Source organism: Anser brachyrhynchus, assembly GCF_964034855.1.
Source record: "Anser brachyrhynchus genome assembly, chromosome: 10".
NCBI lineage: Eukaryota > Metazoa > Chordata > Aves > Anseriformes > Anatidae > Anser > Anser brachyrhynchus.
This window is the reverse complement of record NC_137705.1, coordinates 20,879,850-20,899,311: the sequence shown is the minus strand read 5'-3', so window position 1 is coordinate 20,899,311 and position 19,462 is coordinate 20,879,850. Positions and strand designations below refer to the sequence as shown.

Below are 19,462 nucleotides of genomic sequence, written 5' to 3'. Positions count from 1 at the left end.
AAGCATGACGCTACTCAGAGCAATAGTTCATAAAATACTTTATTGAAATAAAGTAAATATCTTCGCATTAATAAAACTGATCGTAAAATGCAGTTTTCGAGTAACTAGGGGCACCACAGGGTTTCAGACAGCGAGCGGACGTGAAGGTGGGATCCAGTGTCCTCCTCCTGGCCCCTCGGGGCCGTCGCACAGCGGGGGCCGGGGCGCAGCGCCCCGCGGGCGCGGAGAGGAGCGGCGGGGCTGGGGCCGGGGACGCGGCCGGGCCAAACGCTGGATTCGTCGGAAACCGAAGGCGACAGCAGTCCACGAACCGCTTGGTTCCCCCTTTCCAGCCCTCTTCCCCCTGGGTCGCTGCCGGCGGAGCGGGGAGGTGCGGGGCCGGTGGCTCCTCCCGGGGACCCCGGCCCGGGGCGGCGGCGGCGGCGCTCGGTGGCCGCGCTCCCGGCCGGGCGGAGCGGCTCGGGGCCGGCGGCGGTGGGGCCGGGCCGTGCCGGTCACTCCTCCTGGCTGACCTCAGCCGGCGAGCCCAGGCTCTCGGGCGGCTTCTCGGCGTCCCGGGCTCGTTCCTGCTCCGAGAGCTGCTCACTGCTGGGGATGGAGTTCTTCTTGGGGCGGCCCTTGGGTTTGGTGGGGGACTCCAGGCCGCCCCCCTGCAGCACCTGCGAGGCGGGGAGGGAGCACAGGGGGGGACAGCCGAGTAAAAGCGGGTCTCGGGCGGCCCCGCTCGGGAGAAGCCTTCCGCGGCCCCGCGCCGAGCCGCGCCGAGCAGCCCGATGGGGGCGGCAGCAAAGCCGGGAGGGCCCGGACCGGGTGATGCTGGCCTCACAGACCGCGGGCACACAAATATATCAGTATAAATATTAGCATAAAACTTATTTTCCCCCCGCCGCATGCATTTTTGCCCTGGGCATGCAGAAGGCCGAGGCGGCGGAGCTGCCCCCGTACCGCGGCGGGGCGCACAGAAGGGTCAGAGGCGGGCACTTACTATTTTCTTCCATTTCATGCGCCTGTTCTGGTACCAGGTTTTCACCTGGAGCTGGCTGAGCCCCAGCGATTCGGCCAGGTCTATTCTGCGGGAGAGAGACAGGCGGTGAGACCCAGCCCGGCCGGCCCGCGACTCCTCTCCCTCCCCAGCAAAAACTCCCCCCGCGCCCTGCCCCGCTCCGGAGGGCCCGGCCTGCCCTACCTGTCGGGCGTGGAGAGGTATTTCTGCTTCTCGAAGCGCTTCTCCAGCCCCATGAGCTGCAGCTCGGTGAAGACGGTGCGGCTGCGGCGCCCCTTCTTGGCCTTGCCGCCCGGCTCGGGGGGGCCCGGCTCCAGCTTACCGCGGAGGTGCAGCTCCAGCGGGAGATGGGGCGAGGCGGAGCCGCCCTGCAGCCCCGAGCCGGCGGCCAGCAGCGCCGAGCTCAGCCCCGAGCAGCCCAAGGGAGCCAGAGGGAACTTGAACACGGCCGCCGGCTCCGCCTTCAGCACGGCTGCGGGAGAGAGGGGCCGTGAGAGCCGGGCAGACCCCTTCGGGACCCCGCACGGAGCCCTCCCGGGCCCGCCCGTCCCCCCGAGGACGCGAGGTCACGCTTTGCCCTCCGGCCGGCAGCCGGTGATTCCCGGCGTACAGGTGGAAACGCTTTAAAACGATTCCCAAACGATTCCCAAGCGCTCCCCGCCGATGCCCCCGAACAGCTGCCGAAGTCGCGGCCGCCGGCTCGGCTTCCACCCCCGACGTGCGGCCGGGGCCGGGCCGGGAGCCCCCCGCGGGTTTCCCTGCCCGGAGCCCCTCAGCGTGATTTCAGTTCCCGAACAACCGAATCGCATCTTCCTCCGGCCCCCGCAGCGCGATTTTAACCCGCAAACAATCGCATCTTCCTCCGGGACCCGCAGCCCCCGGCTTGGCTGCGAAAACGCGCTCGGGAGCAGGGCCGGGAGCTCCCTTGATGGCACCGAGCTGCGAGCCCACCCCAGGGCCGGCACAGAGCGGCTCAGGCCCCTCTCGGCCCCGGCCGAGCCCTGCAGGGCCCGGGGGGCCCGGCCCGGTCCCGCAGCCCTCAGCGGGTCCCGGACGTGCCGGGAGCGGAGCTGCCCCCCGCGGACCCCGGGCCGGGGCCGCCGCGGCTCTCCCCGGCCCTAAAAACCCGGCAGCAATCCCCACCGGGGGGCTGTAAAGAACTTCACTGCGGGTTCCTCCTCCTCGGCCGCAGCAGAAACCCCACTGCTGCACAAAGTCCCGTCACGCCGCCCGGCAGGCTGCAAACTGCGTTTTAGCCGGGCCGGTGCTTGAAACCGGTACTTAAAGTAACGCAGATTTCCGCGTGTCCTAATCTACGTTGCTGTGGGGCTCGGCGCTTTCCCGTTTCTCTTATAAAAGGAAAAAAAAAAAAAAAGAAATTGGGATGGTCCCGTTCCGTTCGTTTGTACGGGTAAAAGAGCGGCCTTTCTGCGCTGGGACGCCTTTGGAAACGAAAGCTTCTGGCGGCGCACCGAAAAACTCGCGTTTACAAAGAAAACAACCAACGACCAAAAAAGAAAAAGAAAAAAAAAGGAAAAAAGGGAAAAAAAAAAGAGACATATGTCATTAATGTTCTGCATTTGTCCTAGATACTGTAATCAGAGGGGACAGACCGCGCTTTCCATCCATCGCCCTGTCTGTCTGTCCGTCCATCCGTCGGGCTTCCAGCTGACGCCGTGTCCGCGGGGCTCCCCGCAGCCCCCCGGCTGTGCCCGCCGCGCAGGGCCCCGGCACTTGCGCCTCGCCCGAACCCCCAAAATCCCCAAATCCTCGGGGCAGCCGCCCCCTGCCCGGGCCCGTCAGTGGCAGCCGTGCAAAGCTCCGCTTTAGGCCCCAAGCGCTGCACCGCGGCGCCGGCCCCGAGCCTGCCCGGCGTGCAGGGAGCCCGGCGGCTGCTCGCTGCCCAAATTAACGGCGTTTGCTTCAGAGGAGCGGCTCGGAGCCGCGCTCTGCCCGCCGGCCCCGGGAGCCCAGCGGCGCACCGATGCAGCACGGTCCCGCCGAGCCGCAGCCCGGAGCCTGCTCCCTCCCCGGCCCCGGGACCCCTCGGGCAGCGGTGCCCAGAGCTCGGAGCCCGGATCCCGGAGGCGACCCGGCCCCGCGGCAGCACGTACCTAGGTGGTTGTGGTAGGGCCGGGCCGAGAGCAGCGCCTGCACCCCGAATTTGAGGAGTTCCCCGGCCGGCGCCGCGCCCTTGGCGTCCGGGGGGTCGGTGAGGATCTCCTCGATCATGAAGCTGCGGTAGCGGTGCGAGCGGTGGTCGGGGAAGGCTTCGGCCGGGAAGTAGTGCGCGGCCCCCAGCTCCAGCGGGTGCTGCATCCTCGCCGCCCCCGGGGAGGGGGGGCCGAGCCCCGGCCGCGGGGCCGAGGCTCCGCCGGGCCGCCCTAGCGCAGCCCCCCGGCCGGCGCCGCTGGGAGCCGGGCAGGGGGGGCTCTGCCCATCGCCCCGCCGCCGCCGCCGCCCCCCGCCCTGTCCCTGCCCCTACCCCCGGGCAGGGCTCGGCTCGGCCCCCCCAGCGCGAGAGGCTCGGCACCGGGCCGCGAGCGCTGCCTGCACCGGGGCGCGGCACCGGGCAGCGTTTCTCCGCCCCGGGCCGCGGGGCAGCCGCCTATATAGCGCCCGGCCCGGCGGGGCTGGCGGCGCGGCGGGGGAGGGCGCGGGAGGGGCCGCGGAGGAAGGAAGGGGCCGGGGCGGGCGAGTACCTGGAAGCGAGAGGTTAGGGCAGAGCATTTGATCCCCTGCCATAGAAAGCAAATTACCCTCGTTTCTGCCTGCCCGCCACGGGACAGCAGACACCCAAACAAGCGCCGGGCCCTTCCAGCGCGGCCCCGACCCCCCGACCCTCGGCCCCCGGCCCCGGGGCAGCCCCCGGGCGCCGCCCCGCCACCTGCCCGCCCCCCCGGGCCGGCTCCCCCCGGGGCTGAGCGGAGGAGGAGGAGGAGCCGCCGCCGCCGCCCCCCCGAGCCGCGGAGCCCGACGCGACCCGGGGCCGGCCCCGACGCCCGCAGCGTGCTCGGGGGGCTCGGGGCTGCCGGGACCCCCGGGCTGGCCCCGCGGGGTCGCTCGCCGAGCAAGGGGAGAGGTTGGGAGGGTTGCCCCGCGGTCCTGGGGCCGCGGCCGAAATCCCACCGCCCCGTCCTTCCTCCGCGTTTCATTGCACGCGCCCAAAGCTAGGTGCTTCTTGAATTCATTTCTGCTCGGTGCTTTCAGGGCTTCCCGAGGTAACCTGTTCCATATGCTCGCTGCCACTTGTACCAGGCGGTTCCGCCTGGATTTTCTGCTCGCCCCGCGTCCCTTCAGCTTACAGCCGTGCCCCTCGCTCTTTGCAAACGCCTGAAGCCGCTGTCCTGCCCTCCTTAGGGCCCCGGCTGCCGCTGCCGTGTCCCCTGCGGGCAGGGACGGGACGGGACCGACGGGCACCGACCCTCCCGGCCGCCCTCCGAGCTCGGCGGAGCCCAGCGCACCGGGACGGGACCCGCCCGGTTCCCTACGCGGCCGTTCGTCCGTCTGTCTTTATTTTGTCCGTCTTCATTTAGAGCAGGAGCTACTTTCACGCCAAGGTACCGATTTCTAACGGCCAAGGCAAAAGAGGCCGCTGGTGCTACGGCGATGAATAACGAGAAGAATAACTTATGCGTAAAGTGGGGAGAACGCGGGGCCCGTTCAAGCGAGCGGACACATCCACGCCGGCCTGAACAGCCTCCGCTCCGAGAGCAGCACGCACAGCACGCCGCCGGCACCTCTCCCCGTGCCGAACACACGCACCTCGCTGCCCTTCGCTGCAGTAACCCCAGGCCCTGCGGGCTGGAAGGACTGCGCCCCGCAGCTCGGCTCCAGCCCCGCACCGCCCTGCTTTGCCCAGGGCGCAGCCTGCGGGACGTCGCTACCGAGCGGCATAAATCCGCTGCGAAGCAAATCCTGCTGCTACGAGGACATCGGGCGGTATTTTATTTTATTTTATTTTATTTTTTATCGGTGACTCTGGAAAGGACCGAAATCGCCTAACTCCTTGTGCTCTTACACACGGGGTTTTGCACCCTGTGCCCGGCCCCGCCGCTCACACGGCCCCGCGCTGCCCCAGCAGCATCACCTCGGAGCTCGGCGGGGTTTGGGGACGAAAGGGACGTTTCTGCAGGCCCCAAACTGTGTGCACTTTGTTTCCATCTGCTAGAAGGGAATCACCTTTTTTTTCCTTAAAAGGAAAAAAAAAAAAGTGTTTATTTTGCTCGCACCAAGCAGAGAGTCTACATAACTGTTAGAAATACAAATTATTCCGACAGTTACCCACTTTTTAGCATTTTTTTACGCATGTACGTCATTAGTTTCAGAACCTATCAATACCTCTGCCCTGGTCAGGGGCTCTCCTGCTCTTTATTTTCAATAAACGCGGAGCGTTTGGAGCCTCCCTTTGCTTACTTCTGCACTTGGGGCATCCCGGCAGCTGTCTGCGCGTCGCCCGGGGCTCGGGGCAGCGAAAGCCGCGCCCTGGAGGAGGAGAGGAGCCCGCTCAGCGCCCCCAAACCCTTCCCCCGGCCGGGGGGCTTTCCCCTCGCCGACCGCTGCCCGTTTGGACGGGGAACGATTTTTTTCCGCCGCCTTTTCCACGCGACTTCTCGGGGCGTCCCCCTCCCCCGAGCCCTAGTAAGTAGCACAAGGACCAAACGCGCGCTCCCTGCCCCTTGCAGCCCGCAGCCAGCTCCCGGCGCGCCCCCGGCACGGCGCCGTCACCCCGACGGCGATGCCCCGACGGGTGCCCGGGGCTGCGGGCTGAAGGACCGAGCACTGCCACACGCATCCCTCCCCGGGCGGTTTGCTGCAGCCACCCGGCCCGAGCAGGCAGCCCGGCTGCTCCAGAGCCTCAAATCCCGCTCGGACGCAGCCGGAGGTCGGTGCCGGGGCTCCTCTGCGTGCACACGGCGAAGAGGGCACGAGCGGTGAGTAAGGGAGCACCGGGAGGGATGCTGAGCCTTCCTCCCTCTTTTCTCAAATAAATGGGACTTGTAAAGGTGGTTTTGGTTTGGTTTGGTTTTGGTTTTGGTCGCTGTTGGTTTTTCTTTCAGCTTTCATTTTGCCTAGTCCCCACGCAAGGGAAGCAATGCTTGGAAATGCAAACCAGGAGCTAAACGCAAACGGTGACAGATTTCAGGCCGGACATATTTCCTGTAACGGTGTCTCCTCTACAAACTGTCCTCTAGTGAAGGCTTACAAAGATCTGTAGGATCAGGGGCTCGCTCACCAGCCCCCCAAAATGCTGTCCCAGCTAACAGACAACTGCAATTCGCTTTCCCTTGTTGACAGTGTATTTATAACCCTCCTTCCGTCTGGAGCTGCTGTCAAAACCAAACAACAACAAAACCCAACCAAAACCAAAAAACCCAACCACCCAAGAAAACCGACAGTGGAGTAACCCATTGGTGGCATGGGGGAGTCTCCTGCAATACCCTTCTGGGGCTGTGGCCTTCCTTCGGAGCGAGAGCACCTCTGTGGCTTTTATGGACGTGGTGTCGATGGTGACGTGACGCCGCATGCAGCCCTTCCCTGCCACACACAAACCTGTGAACCCCTACACGTACAAAACGGGGTTTTGATGCACAGGTTCAACATGGGAAGTGACAGCCCAGTCCTTCAGTGACGGATGGCAGTGAGCACAGGCCCCCAGGCTGCCATGGACATAAACCCCGCAGTCCAGGGCTTCGGAAAGGCCAAGCTGGGCTTTGAATCACACCAAAGCTGATCACACAGCACTGCTGTGACCAGTTGTGGATGTGGAGCTGAGCACACGAAGCTGCTGTTATCCGTGTTGGGACTACACTGCAAGCAACAAGTGTGGTTTGCAAATGGCAGGATATACATAAAAGGGTAAGTCAAAAGTAGGTACGGTAGTTCAGTAAATACCTCCAACCTGAAACAGCAGCTACGGCTGTACTACCCATTTCTGAGTGCTAAACCACCCATTTCTGGGCACTAAACTACCTTCAGACAGAAAACAATGACTTGTCCTCATCACCCATGTTTTAGTTTAAATTCAAGCAATCCCTGCATCTGTTGCAAAATGAGAGATGCCCTTAATGATATCACATTAGCCCCTGTGCTGTAAACACTTAAATGTGTGCTTAGGTTATTCACTGCGTACACAGTTGACTGACTGGACTAGGACTGTTTATAGTTCATAAAATTAAGTTAATGACTACATCTGTGTGGAGCTGGGGCCTTCAGTTTTTAAAAGCAAAGTGAAGAAACAGAATAAAATCCCTACATTCTTCAGGTTTACAGCTAGCCTGCAGTCAGTTTGGGTTTCTAGTTCTCACGTGCTACGTCAGATCTGGATGGCTTGAGTTTATAGATCAGCAGGGAGATGTTTAAGTCATTTAACACAATAATGGCTAATTGAAACATTTTATTTTTAAAATAACAAGATGTTTTATACATATTAAAATCATATTAAAGCTGACTTCCCGGTCTCTCACGAGCACCACCACAGCTAGTTAAAAACCCTGTTAAGAGAGCCAATTACATAATATAGCTTTCTTTAAGAGCCAAACAATATAAAACAATTAAGCGACGAAGGGTTCCTTTCTGCTAGCTTATTTCTTAGACAAGCTTTTTATTTGTACGTGGATCTCATTTCAAAGTCCAGGCACAGAGGCACCGAAGCGTCCCCGTGACGGACGAGGGCCAGGATCTCCCCTCGCTCCCACAGAAGTGCAAGCCCCTGGCACAGAAGGCGCCGCAGAGTGGGCTCAGCGAGCCTTACCAAAAATTACCCCGACCAAAAACACTTCAGGAAAACGATCCTAAAGCGAGCAGCCAGGTGCCTGACACCTCCCAAACGGCTTCTATTTTCAGACGCTGCGCGGTGCAGCACAGACCGCTGCGCATACACCACCTGCCAGGGCACCGGCACCGGCACCAAGCCTCCCTCAGGCTCCTCCGACAGGACGAGGCCCGGAGCTCCGCTGGCAGAAGGCCGCACGTGGGGTCCCGGGCTTGGCATGCTCAGGAAGCGAGGACGATTTACCACCTCCGGCTAGAATAAGTTTTTTTTTTGAATAAAATTGTGCCGCGTGGATTAGGATTTCTCTATGCTGTTTACATTCCTAAGAGCCTTTATCCGTTTTAATCTCTATAGCTTGGCTGAGACTCAACGGGTTCTTAAAAACGTAGCTTTGGCTGCAGAAGGCTTGGTCACGAGTCAGCAGCTGTGGGAGAACGGCCGGGGGTCAGCTCTGCGGGGTACCTGAGCGGGGGAACCTGGACAGCTGCTCAGGGGAGCCTTGTCCGTGGGGAGCCGTGGGTGCCTCATGCTGGCGGGCTGAATTTAAACACACCAAGAGCCCCGGAACATTGGCCATCATGCCTCTGGTTCAACCACAGCAGGACCTGGTTTAAGGGAACGTGATTTTCACAAGAGGCGGCAGGCAGCTGATGGCACCAGGTTGCCACAGACAGGTGGGTATGGGCTCACAGGGGGGTCACACGTTCCCTGCTGCAGGGAGGCCCCACGCTTCCAGCAGCACGAGTGTCCTGCCAAAACCACCCCGTGATGCTCTAAGGCCAGCCTGAGTAAAGGTCCTGTGCTTCCTCTGTGCACCTGCAGGAGAGATCTGCCAAAAACCTTCTTTGAGGGCTTTGCTTTGTGCATCCCACTCTAAAGCTGACACGGGTCACGGAGGACTGCAAGTAAAATCAAGCCCAACTTTATCTGGTAGCTTCAGTGGGGGCTCAGGCAGCTCTGCCCCCAGCTGAGACCCTGTCCCCTGCAGCGACCCTCCCCGGCTCACACAGCTGCCTTGGGACACAGAAACCACTGCTTGGGGGCCAATTAAAGGCGATATTTACACCTGCGGGAAGCCTGTCCCATGGGTTCACTTCGGTGGGGATAAGAGAGGGAAAGTGCAAATGTTTCTGCAGGGCTACCTTCCTCCTGCTGCATCCCACCGCTAGTGGAATAACCATGTTTTTCTTGCTACTATTAATGGATCCATCTAATTTAGAATGAAATAGGGGACTAGGAAGGTCAGACTTCAACAAAATACTTTAAAAGGAGAAATGTTAATAAAGGTCAATCGGTATACAGAAAATTCCCTTTTCCCTTGAAGGTGTGAGATTTTGGGAGATGAATTGCTTTGTCGTTCACACAAAGACAACTATCTGTATGAAAAAAAGTTAATTACTCTATCCGCAACAAGCCTCAGCGTAAACCCGGGGTCCGTACACAGGCTTTACAACCAACTAGAAGGTTATAGCGATCCTTCACATTCTTCTGTGCCAAAACAGATTTCCTCTGCCTTCTGAGAGATGACTAACAGGAGTTGTAGGGCTTTCTAAAACTACCTTTGCGAACGAATGACGTTCCTACGCTGCCGGAGGAAGCGTGACAGCTCCCGACGCCCCCAGCCCGACCCGACAGGCCCTGCTCAGCCTACCCCCGCACCGGGCTCTCAGACCCGTTGCGCTGGGGCTCCCGGGCGGGCTGCAGGCCCCTGTGAGGGTGAACCTTGCCCACAGCGGGGTCACCCGAGGGAGAGGCGCCACCCGCTTCAGGCGAGACGAGGCCTGACTTTCGGTTTGCCCACCCGGCGTTTTTACGTTCGATGCGGCACATTTCTCTTTGCTGCGTCCAGAACAAAACTGTAACCCCCCACACTGACACGGCCGTTAAGTTCCAGCAATCTTGCTGTCCCCAGGTTTATTGCGGCACTCCCGAAGCGTTGCACTCCAGCGGGAAATTCCCCGAGCTGGCTGCCGGCGCCGCGAGCAGCAGCCCGGGTAACGCGGCCCCGCCTCGGCCGCCGGCTCCTGCCCCCAGCCCCTGCCCGCCCCGCGGGGCTCGGAGCCGCGGCGCCTGCTCGGGCCGCGGGTGCCCTCTGCCGGGCCGCGGCCGGGCCTCGGCTCGCCACAAGGCCGGGGCGGGCAGGAGAGGGGCGGCAGGGGCTGGGCCGCGCCCCGGTGGGCCCTGGCGCAGCTGCACCCCCTCCGAACAGGCGGGGGGACAAGGAAAGAGGGGGGGATGACAACTTTTTTCTTTGGTTTTCTTTCTCTTTGGAAATCCGGACATAAAACTTAAATACAAATTGAGAACGACTATTCAGATTTCAGTTAAAATATCCCCCGAAGGAAACTGCGGGATAGAATATTAGTAGAGAGGAAAAGAGGAATTAGAAACAGCCTAGCCCCCAACTATTACATTTTCACCTCTCGGGGAGCTTCACAGAAGAGAAGACTGAAAGCAACACCCCGTTGCTGGTAGGCAGCAGAAATGCTCAGCAGGGCCCCAAAAGCAGCCTGCAGGTCTGTGGCAGGTGGGGACGGAGCATTTTGTCTCCTCACGGCTGTTCTTACAGCTGGGTGATCTCTTATCTAGAGCCGGATCAACCTAAAGACTCCCAGGCACGTGTACTAAGCCTTCAACACTGAGGACAAAGTGAGGCTCTCACCTGGAAAGGGGCTTTTCGCTCTGAAATAAAATATTAGTGTTAGGCTATGAGCATGTTACTCAAAAAAGAGGCTCCAACCTCAAGTTTAGAGGATCTCACTGCCTTCTCGTCCTCCTCAGGTCTCATGGGGCCAGGCAGACCAGCACAGAGCCTGCTGCTGCGGGACCGAAGGGCAGCAGCGTCCCTGCCTGAGCCTGTCAGTGCTTCTGGAGGGAACACTGGACGCAGAGGCATCCCTCTCCAGGTGCACCAGAGAAAGGACGAAGCTCTGAGGAGAAGCAAGGCAGCATCTCCTTGGTACTGTATTTATACAACACTGAACACCAAAGTAAACAGGAAAAAAGTGTAAGCACTCCAACATTGAAAACAGATTCGGCGGTACAACACTGGTAACAGAAATCTTTCCACTAGTTTTCATAAGATAATTAGGGCCTTAGCTTACTCGAAAAAAAAGAGCTGTAGAATGCAGCTTATTCCCTTCAAATCCCAAATGAAGTTTCAGCAAAATGCTTTCTAAGTTGTTAATATCACAAGGTTTTGCTGCAAAAAAAAGGGAAAGTTCCACTTTTGCTTTTCGTATTTCAGTGAATGGCAACAAGAAAAACTGAGATTTTCATCATGACTAATTAACGAGAATCATTGTTTTGGAGAAGTTGCTGTACGCCAGCAGCAGTAGCAATGCCTCCTCAAACAGCTGAGACCTCAGCACCAGCAGACCAGCAGCAGCCTCGGCAAAACAGCCGATGGGTGCCGAGCAGCCTCCCCCAGCGCTGACAGTCCTGTTTGACTTCCCAGACCTTGGTGCATCCTGACGCTGAGAGCTGATATTTCAGCTGTGTCAGAAACAGGGTGCCAGAAGTACACAGGGGAATCTCTGCAAACCCATGTTTCTGCTCCCTCTCCCTTACACAAAACTGCCCCTCCACTCACCAGCTAGTTCTCGCTGAAGTTCCAAACACTATTACCGCAGCATTCCCTCTCCGATTTCTCTGTCTCTCTCACCCCACCTCCCAACCACAGAAGTAATTTTGGTCCTCCTAACCCCTACTTCTGCCTCCGAAAGCTCTTTGAGATCTCTGTACAAGAGGCAATCCCAGGGAGATCACATTTTTAACTGATATAGTGGTTTCCTAAGTCTTTTGTTCTTATGCAGCTCCTGCATAATCCTTCTTTTTCCCAAACCCGCGCCATACACTCCAGCTATGCTCTTTGCTGATGCTTTATTTGATCACAAGGGAGGAAACTGATCAGTCACCGCTGGGACTGGGATTGGACCCAGCGGCTTTGGAAGCTCTCCCATCCTGCCCTCTGGTTGAGCATTGTCTTCCAGCACAGACTTTGACCTGCAGGCAAGTGGCACAGAGGTGTGACAATCCTTGGTCTTTTATTCATTCCTCTTTGTCGCCCTGCCAGCCTGTCTCTGGAAGAGCAACAGCTCAGCTGCAATGGAGAATTTCACCTATCAGCACCTTGCAGCATCAGGCAGTTGCACAAATGCCAACTGCGTGTACTCGGAGCCATTTACCTGCTGGTTTCATACTGAGCTTCTAAGCAAAAAACAAACAATAGAGTGACCAAACACTACGTCCTGCAGAACTGAACCATCCCATAGCCATTTTCTGATCTTTCTAACCAAGACCAAATTTCTCTGGCCTCCTTTCAGCATGCTTACTGCTGATGCTCTTCTGAGGGATCAGACCAGTAACTATGAGTGGAAACTCAGGATTAGCTTTCCTCTCTGGAGGACTTTTTGAATGACTGGGTTTTGAGTCTTAAATGATAGCAATCCTCTAACAAGTTATGGAAGAGCCTTTGAGTTTGACGTTTTTATAAACACCAACCTTTTTATCCTCAATGTTTGTTGTTTAAGGAAATCCCTTCTAGCTCTTACGCATGTATAACATATAAAACAATTGAATTAATACCATATGAGGGTAGAGGGGTGAAAAATCACATCTATAGCCAAAATAGTTCAGAAAAACTGTACAGCTGAGGTTTAAGATTGCCTATAGTGACTTTGTATTTTGTTTAGACATCGGTGTTAATTCTTCATGTGGATTATGTGCAGATTACAACAGCATGTGCTGTGTGCTGTATAATTTATGAACTGTAAACTCCTTATGTTTTGGGGTTGTGAGTTAGAACTGAACAGAATCTAAACTACCACCAAATGGAGGATTTTTTTCTTTTTCTGGATTAACGTAAAACTGTTTTGTGGGTTGGGGGTTGAGTGGAAAACTCAAGGCCAAATACTTGCATACTCATCCTCAGCAAGCTGGTAGCTCAAGCTTTATAAATTTAAATATCTTTTATACTCTTCACGTGTATTATCTGTACTGGTGGAACTCAGGATCACCTGACTGGGCTTGTGCTGTACATGAGAGGAAGAAAACAGGAATGGAGGACGGCAGCAGGGAAACACTTCTGCTTGCTCTGAACTACTGGGATGCCAGAGGAAGGGCTCGTGGCTGTGTGACAGAGTGACGTGGGTGCCTGAGTTCATAAAGGCCGCAAGTAGCCCAGCAGCACTGACTACAGGTCTGTGTGAGCCTCAAAAACAGAGCTGAAGCATCTTAACAGGTTTTTAAAAAAATAAAAATCTCAATTAGACACCAGAAAACTTGTAACAGCCCAGAGCTCAGAGCAGGCCTAGCTTTAATGCTCACCCTGCTTCTTTTTATGAAGTCAAAAGGTCTTATGGCTGTCTCATCACAGTTCTCACATGCCAAGAGGCTACCCGATGCTAGACTGCCCCAGACAAAATTTCTCAGGGAAACACCCTGAACCATTTCAGTCCATGGCTGGTATAACCACAACCTTTCTGTCCGTCCCCGCTCTGCAGCAAGCCCCAGGAGCACCTGAGTAAGGGCTCCCACCGTGGGTGTTCAAACGACTGAGGAAAGCCGTACTACTTTGCTTGAGCTCTCGAGAATGAGTGATATTTCTCACTCCCGTGCCTGGAGTTTACGCAGCAGAACTTAAACAAACAGCTTTGTGGGGGAGGAAGAAGGAACCCAAATAAAGAGTAAACCTGGAAATCCTGAAGGGGAACAGAAGGTGAGACTCCTGCCCTCTGGGCATGTTGGCAAAGGCTGTGAAGGCAGTCCTCCTCCAGCTGTAAGCAGCTGCTGAGGTAGCCAGCCACTGCTTGCTCCCTTGCCTGTATCTCACCCATCTATCGTCAGGGCTCAGAAAAAATCCAAGTCTTGGCCAGATCAGTCCTTTACTCCTCATGGATATTCAGCATCTGGGGCTCTATCCAGCAGCTGAATCACCATAGGGACATTTACAAATTACACTTTTCAATAGATTATATTTTACTTTGACACATTTTATTGTTTACAAGGTTTACTCGGGAGATGAAACAAAAGTTAATTACATCGACTGATACATCAGGAAAATGGATTGATTTGATATCCCCTCCAGATGGGCTCCCTTTGCGTGGCAGTACGCATACCACATCTTAAGGAAAGGAGACAGAATACGTTAGGAAGGCACATTTGAGCCATCAGACTGACACTTCTTTATTACAGTGTATTTATTTTTTATCATGTGCTTTGACAGAAGTCTCATAAAGTGTTATGCTCCTTCTGTAGGGTCAAAGTCTTGTGACCTTCCATGATTTTAGAGAGAAGGAACATAATTTTAGAGGGCATGTTTATTATTTCTGTAAACAGTCTGTTTTCTATGCCAAGAGAACAGTTTTTCTGTATGTGCTTAGATGACAGCTCAACTTCACTGGCTTACTTTCCTAAGTCTCGCCTGCCAAATGTTTTTGATCATAGTCTGGCAAACAAAACAATATTAATAGTAGAGCTGAGCAAATAATTTCCAGAAAACGGCTGATTTTTTTAAGCCTCTTTTTATTGCCCGCATAATATTCCTGAATCAAATGTGGTTTCCTCAAGTTTAACTACAATGCTAAAGCACTCTATTTTTATTAAAAACAAAGTAACTCAAATCCACGGAATTAGAAAAGCCGCTTGTGAAATGGTTAGCTGTGACAAAGCAGGTACATCTCACTGTGTTGTTTACATCCCCTAAGAAGTGTCTGTGTCCTTCCAGCATGAACGCCCGCACTTGTCGATTTAAACTCTGGACACATGGCTTCCAAAGCTGTTTTTACTGGCACAAACATTCATGGAAGGGGTGACAAGAACACAGCCAAAGCAAACGTGTTTTAAAATCTCACTGAGTAGTCCACTTTTGCCATATATACTGTTTTCTGATAACTGCACTGAAATAACTTATTTTCCCAGCAAGTGGTGAAGGCGTATTTCAAATTCACCGTTCTGAATGCCCTGCACTCAGGCATGCCTGGTTACGTGGTCATCATACACCACGTGCTCTAAACCCTGGCTCTACTATGGTCCGTAACAACACTCGCAGCACACTGCAGATGCTGTGAGCTTGAAGCAATCTGATTCCTCAGGTGGTTTGGTTTGGTTGATTTTTTTGAGTGGCACAGAGCTGGTAAAACACCTGTGTTGTCCCACTATCATGTCAAGAAAGGTAGAATTATGGACCGTACTTTTGACTGTTATCTATAGAACAGCCTTCTGGATAACACTGCAGCTGAACATAAGACAAACTTTAAGACACGATGATGGCACTGATGGCACTTACTACTTTATGTCATGTTTTCACTCCTGTTCCCATAGAGAGAACAGCATAAGAGAGATGAAGAATCTGACTCACTGCTGCCTCCAGAAGCATTCGATTCCCTTTTACAGGGATGGGTTTATTCAGGGACTTGGATTGGAGTTACTGAAAGTGCTAGCTAAACGTATCACACAAATTCCCAGGCAGATGCACCTGGAACAACCCTTCGTCCAAGACAACCTACAATACAGCTCTCAAGCAATACTTCCATATCTACCTGAGAGCTGTCCCCTCCCCTCTGGATACACAGCTCCAGGAGTGCTAACGAGCTATATTCCTACAAATATCTGCAATCCTTTTTGTCAAAGTCTAATCCTGAGGTCTCTGGATTTTGTTTAATGCCTTAAAGATCATATAACACAAGGTTTCACCTCTGCAGCTCAGTCTTCCTGATCTACATTTTTTGTCTTCCCGCACAAATCTTGTGACAGGTTGCTCTGTTTTGGCAACTAAAAGACGCACACTGACTCACTGCTTGACTCTGCTCCTTGGTCATTCCAGATGGTTTATGAAAATGTAGTTCCTACTCCCTAGCCCTTCTTTCTTTTCCCAACTTTCTTTCCCAGGCTAACACAACCGTAAAGGTCAAAGTGCATTTTTAAGGTCTTGAAGCTAACAAATGTGAAGTATATACAAAAAATCTGGAAAGATAAATAGATGGAAACTCAATACAACATCCCATACAAACACTCAATTAAAAGAAAAAACAAACAAACCAAAAAACAAAACAGAATAATAAACCAACCCCTACAGAATAGGAAGACTGGTAACATGACAGAGAAACAGTTGCATCTTTTTAAAAGGAAGAGGAACCAAATCCAGATGAAACCAAGTGAAAGGACAAGAAATGGGTGAGATGGGAAGAAATGTGTCTGCTGCACTTGTCCTGCTCTGAAACAAAACCCACCCCAGCACAAGGAGTCCCACCCTCACGGTGGTGCACGTCAGAGGATGGGAGGGATGAGTGGGAGGTGTCACCAACACTGCCCAGGCAAAACATCTTGGAAAACCTGTGGCAATAGGCATCATTGTCTGTTCCAGGAAAAAGTGGGAAGCCAAAAAGGTGAATGAGTTCCAGCAAAACATTCGCACGGTATCTAGGAGATACACTGGCTGCAATGGATCTGCAAACTTGCTCCTACTTAAGATCCACTCTTGAAACTAAAAACAGCATTACCACATTCCACTGCGGACTGCTCTAACCTCAAAAGCGGCCTTTCCAGCTATTTTTTCTTGCTACTGGCATTGTTTCATTACATCTGCTGATCATCTCTGGCAGTCTTTTGTTCTCTTCCCATAACACTGATGTTCACTGCAAACAAGACAGACATTGTATAATCTGTGATACGCCTGCATAAACACTGCAAATGAGAGGCCTGTAGCGAAAACCTAAATCCTCTTTGTAAAGGCTGTGTTTACGCTGGAAAAGAACAGTGATATACCCAGTGAGCAAGCGGGACCTAAGAAAACAAAATGAGGACTAACGTGTTTAAGTCCAGTGCTTGTGCCAGAGAGGTAAGGAGCAGGAACGATTTGGATGCAGAAATCACAGTAAAAGTTTAAAGGTAGGCGTTCCGTATTCTTTGCAATGCTTTACTGTCCAGATTAAGTAACTACAGCTAGCTGCTATGGCTCTGAATTGGAAAGTGCTCAGAAGGCCCTGCTGAAAAGCATGTTATATTGGCAGAACACGTGATCAAAGTGCAAAATATCACCAAATTGGGTTTCCAACGTATGCAGGAACTACTGAGATGAAGCAGAAGAACTTCTGTGATGAAACCCAGCTTGGCACCACAGCAATGTGAGCCTCAAAATACAAGGAATATAAAAAGAAGCAGTACCTTAATAAAGAAAGAAAGTGTTGCAGTTGAGTGGAGGGGAAAAAAAAAAAACGAAAAAAAAACAAAACAGATGCACGATATTAATTTGCCACAAGGTGGCATGTGCTGATCTAAAATAAGTTCCAGCCAGGTAAGGTTTGTAAAATCTGAACAGCAGAACGCAGATCTGGGGTAGGAACGTTCGACTTCACGAGAGTTACTCCATTTGTGTCAGTTTGTGTCAGAACTCGGCCCTAGACTATTAGAGAATCATTATGTACCTAGAAATATCACCGAACCTGAATACCTGGGAAAACAAAATTTCCCCTTTTCCTTTTTTCACTCCTTATATTCCATGGAATTGCTCTAACTAACCAAAATAACTTTTTCCTGTCTGTGTCTGGGAGCTTCCCTCTCGTTCTTGGTGAGCTCTCTGTTCTCTTAGGCTCATTCTCTGCTGAAACACCCCTAGCTTTTGAAACCAGACGGTTCTGAGTACTCCTTCAGCACGGATTCCTCTGTGCTGAGAGGGGCCCTTCCCTGTGCAGCCTGCTGGGAAGCACAGAGATGGAGGCAGACTCGTCCTGTCCACGCCGTTGTGCTGGCACAAGTGTTTGTGCAGCTGCATGATGAGTGGAATCAAGGGCGTGATGTGGAGAAAAACTGATCTTTTTTCCTCATTTCAGACAGAGAAGAGCAAAGCCAGTGGTTATTTTCAAAAAGCGTGGTATGCCTCTGTGGTTGTATCTTTACAACAAAACAAAGAAAACTTGATGCTTGCTTTTAAGAATTGTACGAACTTTATAAATTCTTTCTGAAGCATGCAGGAGGTTTGTTTATTCACATAATTATGTAATGATAAACATAAATTTGGGGAACAGCTATCACATGGCATGCTTGCAGCCGCGCTCGGCATTCCAGCCCCAAGCCAGAGAAACTCTGAGCACAAGAGAATTACAATTCACAGCTAAGGCACACATCGCACACGCTAAATAATAGCAGATAATTTAAAAAATGAAGCCTGTAAACGCCAGCAGCGGTTGCTGCTGCTGATGCAGCAGGGGAAGCGCACTCAGGTCTTTTAAGGAAGACAGACATAAGAGCTACAGAGCGGTTTTATTGCTTGTTTAGCGCGTACAGGTACCGTAGGAAATGAGGAACGTGAATGCTGTCAAGACCAAGCCACTTCAGATTTATACAAGCGCTGCCTTCGGAGAAGCGAGCCCTGCTCTCCGAGGGCCGTTTACCACACACAAGGCCACCGTGGTGCCGCGGGGACCCTGCCGGCCCTGCAGCGCGGCCCAGAGCCGGGCCCTGTCAGCCCCGTCACGCCGTGCCGGCGCGGGCCGGGCCGGGCCGCTCCGCGGCTCCCGTTCCCCCCCTCACGCCCCGCGCCCTCCCCGCGGCCCAGCCCGCATGCGCGGGGCCCAGCGCCGCCTCCCCCGGGCCGGGCGGCGGCGGAGCGGCGGCGGAGGGACGCGGCGGGAGCCCGGCGGGTCCCAGGTGGGTCCCGCGCCCCCCTCCCGGCCCAGCTCCGGGTACCCGCGGGCTGCTCGGGCGCCGCCGCGGCGGCCTGCGGCTCCCCGGGGAGCAACCGGATAGCCCCGGTGCGGGTCCCGGAGGGGTCCCCTCGGCCACGGGCTCCGGCCCCCTTTTCAGGTTCAGCGGCGGCGACGCCCCGGTCTCAGAAAGCTCGGCCCCCTTTGGAGCTTCGGAGACCCGCTCCCGTGCATCGGGGTTGTGGTGTTTAGTAGCTGTCGGTGCTTTTGCCCAGAGGCTGAAGCTATACTCTTCGAAGATCAACAAAAAGAAGAGATTACCGCATGTGTTAGTGATCTAGGCTTAAACATTTCCCTTTGTGTACCTTCCTTGGTTCGCTGTTCTTAGAAAGAGCCGTGTTTTGGGGAGGCCTGCACCTCAATTAGTGAAACGAAACACCACATCTGTGAAGTAATTAATCCCAGAAGAATACGCGCAAAACAAACATAAGTATTTGCAGTTACGTATTGCTTGAAAGCATTCTTCTGTCTCTTGTTCTCATCAGTAGTTTATGTAAAGCATGCACAGAGCCACACGTGTAAGGCAAAGACAAACCGAGTTCGGGAGACGGTCTTCAGGGCGATACGGCAAGAATACCACCAGGGAGATATAATTAGCAGGGTAATCCTCTCGTTAGGTGACCGCTTGAGTGGCAGTATAACTGGTCTGAAGAGCGCTTCTGCCACATGCTTGAGTAAACATTTTACTTAAGCATCATAAATCCAATGATACCATTGCAAGTATATGTATATTTTTATAATAGTAGTAAAGTTATAAATGAGAGGAGCCATGGGTAGAAATTTGAGTTGGGTGAAATTTCAGTTGCTGGGAAGGGCGGCTCAACAAATACCATGAAAAAATTAAATGGACTGCAAGTGCTCAGATAAAGTACAAGGTGGTTTTACAGGTGGCAAAACCCTCCCAGTTTCTGAATGCAGACTACAGTTTGCTGGCTTACTTTGATTTTGCTTCATGCTAGTATATCACTCAATCACAGACAG

General features: G+C 54.0%; 2 protein-coding genes across 4 annotated transcripts in view; one reads left to right on the top strand and one right to left on the bottom strand.

Moving 5' to 3' along the window:
- Positions 1 to 21: 21 nt before the first annotated feature.
- Positions 22 to 19,462, bottom strand: part of BARX1 (BARX homeobox 1) — a 21,738-nt gene continuing 2,297 nt past the window's right edge. Inside the window, exons 1-4 of one of the 2 annotated variants that reach the window (XM_080605612.1) lie at positions 3,118 to 3,557; positions 1,187 to 1,475; positions 986 to 1,070; positions 22 to 659 (exon numbers count right to left, since the gene is read on the bottom strand). In XM_080605612.1, coding sequence (XP_080461738.1) covers positions 495 to 659; positions 986 to 1,070; positions 1,187 to 1,475; positions 3,118 to 3,322 — 744 coding nt within the window. In that variant the 5' untranslated portion in view covers positions 3,323 to 3,557 and the 3' untranslated portion in view covers positions 22 to 494. Of the gene's footprint in view, positions 660 to 985; positions 1,071 to 1,186; positions 1,476 to 3,117; positions 3,558 to 19,462 lie in introns of those variants that run through there. The other variant, XM_080605613.1, reaches the window with a different exon arrangement.
- PTPDC1 (protein tyrosine phosphatase domain containing 1) overlaps positions 18,349 to 19,462 on the top strand; it is a 24,363-nt gene continuing 23,249 nt past the window's right edge. Inside the window, exon 1 of one of the 2 annotated variants that reach the window (XM_080605606.1) lies at positions 18,349 to 18,425. The gene's annotated coding sequence lies outside the window, so the exon portion shown is untranslated. The remainder of the gene's footprint in view (positions 18,426 to 19,462) is intronic. The other variant, XM_080605605.1, reaches the window with a different exon arrangement.